This window comes from Centruroides sculpturatus, unplaced genomic scaffold (genome assembly GCF_000671375.1).
Source record: "Centruroides sculpturatus isolate CEXI.00-Female unplaced genomic scaffold, Cexi_2.0 scaffold217, whole genome shotgun sequence".
In the NCBI taxonomy this organism is placed as follows: domain Eukaryota; kingdom Metazoa; phylum Arthropoda; class Arachnida; order Scorpiones; family Buthidae; genus Centruroides; species Centruroides sculpturatus.
The window spans coordinates 307406-314625 of record NW_019384750.1 but is presented as its reverse complement, the minus strand read 5'-3'; the positions used below and the strand labels follow the sequence as shown (position 1 = coordinate 314625).

Genomic DNA, 7220 nt, shown 5'->3' with positions numbered 1-7220 from the left:
ATATATATATAATATATATATATACACCAAATTATTATTAATTTTACTTTGTATTTTTTTTATTTGTAATATTTTCATAACTTTAAATTAACATTTAGATTTTGAATTTTATTATAATTGTTAAAAACTATTTAAAACATATAATAATATATCCTCTTAATATAATTTTAATATTTAAAATTATATTAAGAAGGGGATAATAATCTTTTTAAAAATATTTACAAATTATCTTGATTCATAATCCTGACAGCATCAGTTTATCACTAGATTTTAATTGATAAAAATATTAAAAATTTATTCCAAATATTAATATGTTATAGCATAAATTACATATCAAATTATTTTAAATATTTTGGAAGTAGAATATATTCAAGACTTTTAGAAAATTCTTATTTTACAGTTTGTAATTATATATTTCTTTTTAATAGGTAACAAAAATAAATTATAAAAGAATTATCATAGTATTACTTTAATAAATCATATTCATCACCATTGGATGAACTTATGTCTTAAATTGCAGACATAAAATTTAATGTAAAATTCATTCTTAAAAGCATTCCTCTAAAATCAATACTACAAATTATTATATTTCAATTGCCAACAAATTATAACTTAAATATGAACTGTCTTCAAGAATTACATAATTTTATTGCCTGAAGATGGTCCAAGTTTACATTTTAATATTAGGAAGTTGTATATCTCATAAGAACTCAATAATAAAGAATAAAAATGTAATCACAATTTTGTATTTTCCTTTGGTATTTAAATAAAAAATTGATAACAAAAGTTTCAGTAAATTGTAAAAATTTTAAGCATATAACAAACTAATTTTTCAATATTTTTTCTACTTCATCAACAACAGAATTTTTGTTTAATTACATTAATTTTTATCAATATTTTCATATATGAATATTTATCTAAATAATTGATTTCCCACTGTTAGAAAAAAAATTAATTGAAAAATGCATTAATATCTTCAAAATATTAGATCCAAAAGCAAGTCCGATGGATTAATAATTAACTCTTTTTCTAATTAATCTTTTTTCTTCATTTCAAAAACTAATCACTTAAGTTATCATAATTTAAATAACTGCTCAATTTTATTAATTTTTAGAATGAATAATACATTAACATCAATATTTTGTATATTAAATCTATCTTGATATATAAAATTATGAATACAGTAGAGCGTCGATTTTCCGAAAGTCAATCATCCGAAAGAATTCCAGTCGGCAAATATAAATTTTCGCCAGTGCTGTGGCACTTCAATCTTTGGCTATGTCTTGGGCTACTCAAATATTTTACGTTTTTGATACTAAATTAACATCTAAAGTATAATTTTTTATTATTTTTATATTTTTCAATATATTTATTTTGTTTGTACAAAATAAAAAAATAATTTTTAACGATACAATAGTCTTTGTTAGGCTTAACATAGACGAAAATTCAACGCAAAGCGACATGCAACGGAGAAAAATTTCAACATCGGATACGTTAAACTATTTTTTCGTATGTAAATCAGTTATCCGAAATATCAGTTATCCGGACAACCCCAGTCCCCAATTGATTCAGAAAATTGATGCTCTACTGTATATATAAATTACTTTTTAACATGCTTAATGTTACATATTGTTGCATTACTGACCAAATAAAATTTATTTTTCTTAAATTTTTACCTCTAAATTTTGTTAATTTCATAAATAAATTTATAGTGATTTCAGCAACTAATTACTATTATTTATATACCTCAAATTACACTTACTCTTTTTATCTGCATGAAATAACGAAGGAATGAAATTATCAAGAATCAGAAATTAAATTAATACCTTGAAGATTTTCCCTTGCATAACTGCTGTCTCCGTACCTGGTTGCCACATCCAAACAGCTAACAAAATCAGCTTCCTCATGATGGATTCTATTTCTTTAAGGTTTTAGGAAGAGGGTGAATGTTACAGCCTATAATTCTTTTACTCACCTCTTCTAAGTAAGGAAAGATATGTGGGTATATTTTACCCTACAGTGTATAATAAATGAAGCAATATGGTTCTGCTTCATGTTATATGAGATACTTATATAATTATATTTTCTTTCTTTCTTTAAAAATAATTAAACCAAAAAGAGTTTTTGCTTAAGTTACCACTCACATGAGGAAGATCATTCTGTATCCAGCTCCTGTATCTAAAACTTGAAAAAAACTGGCAACATTTCATGATGCAAATTAGATAATTCAAACTAATAAACAAATAGGACAATTTAAATTATCAAATAGGAATTAGGTCAGAAAAACAAAAAAAATTTTTATGCAAAACACACTAAATGATATGTTCAACTACTTACTATTTTAAAATTATAACAAGGAAATTTGTAATTTCTATTTAGTTCATGCATTCTATTATAATTTAATTATAACTCCTTACTCAAACTATAATCATCCTATTTCAAAGTTTTTAAATCACAAAGCTAATCTTAAATTTATCTGCATTGAAAAAATTGGATAAGCAATAATCAACATTTTTCTAACATATTATAGAAGAATACTGAATATTTTATTACCTCTTTTTGTTTTTGTTCTTCTAATTCTACTTGGCGTCTTCTCTCCATTTCTTCCAGCATTTGTTTCTCCATTATTTTCTTTGCTTCTTCAACTCTACGTAAAACTTCTGCTTCAATATCATCTTTACGTTTTTGTAATTCTTCTTGAACTCTTTTTGCAACTATCTCCTCTATACGTTTTGATGTTTCATCTTCAATAAATTTAGACTGCAATTCCTTTTGTCTCCTGTAAGATAATGAAACATTTTAATATAAAATAAAAATTCTGTTTAAATACACATAACAACAACAAGATATAAGTATCTAAGCCTTATATTTTAAAAAATTTCAAACTTGGTAATTTATTCTATTGATGAAGTAATGGAAAAAACTTCAAACCTACAAGTAACATTTTCATGTATTACAATAAATATAATGCAAAAGTTTCAAAAATAGATAACTCACTTCTGAAATGGAGGCCTTTACTTCTCCAAGGTTGTACAGCATGTTTATTCTTTGACTATATCATCTAGTTTTCAGTTAACCTGTAACAATTCATCTCTAATGTCTTACATATTGAAAGCGCATTAGATATGTGTTGATTTATCAATCACTCAATGTTTTGTTGTGAAGATAATACAGCAGAAAAGAAAAAGTATTTCATGTATTGAAAGTTTGTATTTCAAGATGAAAAAATCTAACATAATAAATAATTTATGCTTTGTTTGAAGCACAATTTATTCTTTCTTTTAAAATGCCAGCATTTGTTTATTTCATTTCTTAATAATTAGAACGATATTTTATGTTCTAAAATTGTGCAAAGTTATCTTCTTTTTTCAATAAAATGATAATTCAGTTTATTATTGAAAACTAAAATTATCATTTATTTAAAAATTTAATTTAAACAAATTATTAAACAAAATTGTAGTTGATTGTAATCATCTATTGAATAATATTTAACATAACATTATTCAATAGTTGAATCAATATCTACTTTATTACAAATAATCTGAATTAAATATACAGAATATTGTACACAATAGAAAAAAACTTTGAATGTTTGATAGAGAAGTTTTAAATTATATGCTGTTATTTACAAAACCAGAAAGTTTTCAGAATGCAGCAATATTGTTAATTATTTTAACTGATCTTCCATTTATCATTAGCATTTGCATAATATTACTTACAGAGTGTTCATGTCATTCCTTCACAATTTAATACCTTCACTATCAGTGACACCTTGGAGCAGTCCATACTGCATGGGCTGACCTCTCTCAAGAGCATTGTAAAAGTTAGATATATTTCTCATATGTAAAATTTTATTTTATATTTATAAGAAAAAGTGTTTTTATTATTTACTGTACACTTTTAAGAATATATTATATTTTATGTAACCTCTTTGACATTTTCAACAAGAATATGATAAACAAACAAAACAAACACATTTTTTCAGCACACAGCTAGGGACACTGCTCTCTATGGGGGCAGTGAATGTTTTAATTCATATCTACTTATGTTTTCTTTTTTTTTTTGCCTTTATCTTTTATTTTATACATAAGAATTATGAAAAATAAGCTTTTATCTATTATTTGTATATTTTTTATTTTTTTTGTTTCATTACTTGACTATTAGATAGGTTTTAAATTATTATACACATATTTTTTATCAGTTTTTTATCCTTATAAAATATCAGTTCTGTTATTTATCATGATTACTAATTAAATTGTTGAAATTTTTATATTTATTTTGTCAAATGTTAAATAAAAAAACTAATTATTTCCAATTAACAGTAAGAGTTCTTTCTTATCATTATATTGTGATAAATTATGAGTCATGCAGACTTATGCTTAAAAAGTAAATAAATAGAATCAAACTGATAATGTCTTTTCTATCTGAAAAGAATAAACATTTTAATTCAAACTTGTGCAAATGTTTTAATTTCAATTTTAAAACACAAAATTTAATCAGAAAATTTTCAAATAAAGATAGCATAAAACCCATATCCTTTATTCTATAAATGCCCTCTACCATTTGATTTTGGATTATAAAACAGCTTAATCCAATAATTCTAAAAAAACTGTTATACTATTAAAGATAAGGAAAGATTGGTAAAATTTAACTTCTGAAGCCATAAGATATTCAAAAACTTTTTAAAATAATAAGTAAATCACTACAAATATTAATCAATCAAAATAACTATTTACAAAAAACAAAAATAAACTTGACTTAATCAAATAAATCAACTTTAAAAAGTACTTTAGAGCAGTTAGTAATCCAAGTTTGCATCCAAAAACGTGCACTCTCTTTCAAGCTTGATTTTAACAACAATCCTTAGCAACCATCACTACAATTATTATTTTTCATTTGAATTATAATTACAAAAATTAAATTTTTAATCTGAACATATCCTTAAATCTGCTTACAATATGGAGTAAATATAAAAAAGAAAAGCCTCAAAAAATTACACACTATCATTTCCTTAAAACAACAGAAATAACACAACATACAGATAAATTCAAATTTGAGTAATTTGCAATAATATTATTTATTTTATATTTTTTTTGAAATAAATGGCTGAGTTTGGCATGCAATATATTTTAAAATAATTATTTGAATTATGCAATACACTCGATTAATAGAAAAATTTGCCAGCATACAAAATTCAGTTAAATCTTTAGTTCAAACAAAATATTTCACTGAATTTTTTTTAATGCTAACAAATACTTTTATGTAATGAATGATACATTTTAATATATCATTTTAACAAATTTGATTTTCTGTTTTTGAAATTTTTAATTCCATTTGATAGCAGATTTTGTCTTCATGAAAGGTTCTTTTCTATTTCTCATTCCTCTTATGTCTAAAATATCTGATGAAATTTTGAACAATCAAAAGTTTCTTCTATTAATAGATATTTTAAACTGACTAAGTTTTATAATCTTTTTATAATATTAATGATCAATCAATTTAGAAAAAAATAAATATTTACTCGAAAATATTTTTAATACTTGAACTTACTCAGTTTTATTTTTAAAAAAAAATAAAGATTTTAATTGGCTTAGAAGTTAAAGATAATTATTGAAATAACCCTGATATTTCACTATTAGCTTTTGTTAATTCTAAACATTAAAAAATAAATAAATAAATAAAAGAACAAAAAAGTATAAAATTTTAAATATTTACAATAATTTTAATATTTTTCCAACAGTCATTACATTTAAAAAGCTAAATACATATTTTTAGAGATCAATTAAAAATATTGCTGCATTATGAATTATAGATTATAAATTTTTTATTTTTGAAAATTATAATCCCAATACAAATTTTGATCATTTTATAATTTATGACCAATCAGAATAAAATTTAACCTGCCTCTATTTATCTGTATATAAATTTGTTTCATATCCAATGGTTAGTTTTTTTTCTTTACTGGATAATATTTTTGGTTACATAAAGATTAATTATAGAAAGACTTGAGTCAGTATGAGAAATAGAAATTTCATCTAAAATTAATTTACATTATTCAATTTATTTGAAAATTGTACTAAAATGTCTGAGAATCATTTAAATATTTTGAATGGAATTTTCATTATTTATAAAAATTCTAATTCTCAGAATAATTTCTTTACTAAAGCTTAGTTTTTATACTTTTCTGATTTAAAAAATTTTTAAAAACACAATTTTCCATCATCTTATGGTATAACATAAAGCTATTATAAATTACAACAATCTTAAATTATATTAATAATAAAGTATTGTATAATAATAATAATATCTTTAAATAATTATAAGATGATACTGTAAAAAACTCAAAATAATCAGATATAATAAGTATTATATTATTCTTTCATTTTTTAAAAGATATTTCCCACTACAAGAAAGTTATGTATGTAATTAATATTTTATGTTCATTTTAACAATATTAAAAAAAAAAAAAAAACATAATCATGTTTTTAGATGGCCAAGACAGTTAAGGCATCAGCCTACCACTCTGGGAGACCCAGAATCAAATCTGGGCAGAAAAACTGAAATTTTTCAGGAGGATGGTCTGTTCCAGATATATTGACCTGTTCCTCACCATCTGACTTCCCCACTGTGGGTCTGGTCAAACCCATAATGATAGGATTAAAAGACCTTAGAGCCCAAAGGGTGGAGGGGGAAAACCTATTTAATAATTACTAAGAATACTCAGTATAGCTGGATAAAATACAGTTAACAGGTTATACAATTATATTTTTAAATTCAATTATGTTTATTATTAAACTAGCTGCAAGGACCAGCTTCACTGGGTTTTTATTTGTTCGTACATTTGTATGTAATATAATTTTTTTTTATATATAAAAGACTGTTTTTCTAAGTAATCTAGAATCTAGCTGCAAGGACCCGCTTTGCTGGGTTTTTATTTGTGGGCAAAAAGTAACGATAGTGAAGATTAAGATAATTACATTATAGCCAATCTTACCCATTTTCACAAAATGCAAGAATTAGGTCTCCCGTTTCCAGACGTTTCCAGAGAATTTTTACATGAGCATAAAAATATGTTCGATTTCCCGTAAAAGCGCAAAAAACCGCCTGTAAATCTTGCATGCCGCTTTATATTAACACTTCCTGGTCCCGATTCTATTTCTGAACGTCTCCTGTTCACGTCCAGTCAAACGAACTATTTTCAACGTTTCTGGAACGTTTAC

At 23.7% G+C, this 7220-nt stretch overlaps 1 protein-coding gene across 2 annotated transcripts in view; it reads right to left on the bottom strand.

Annotated features, from left to right (window-relative positions):
• Window positions 1-7220, bottom strand: part of LOC111628545 (arginine and glutamate-rich protein 1-like) — a 44483-nt gene that overhangs the window by 12447 nt on the left and 24816 nt on the right. The window contains exons 3-4 of one of the 2 annotated variants that reach the window (XM_023372358.1): window positions 2554-2779; window positions 2008-2232 (exon numbers count right to left, since the gene is read on the bottom strand). In XM_023372358.1, the coding sequence (XP_023228126.1) occupies window positions 2179-2232; window positions 2554-2779 (280 nt within the window). In that variant the 3' untranslated portion in view covers window positions 2008-2178. Of the gene's footprint in view, window positions 1-2007; window positions 2233-2553; window positions 2780-7220 lie in introns of those variants that run through there. The other variant, XM_023372357.1, reaches the window with a different exon arrangement.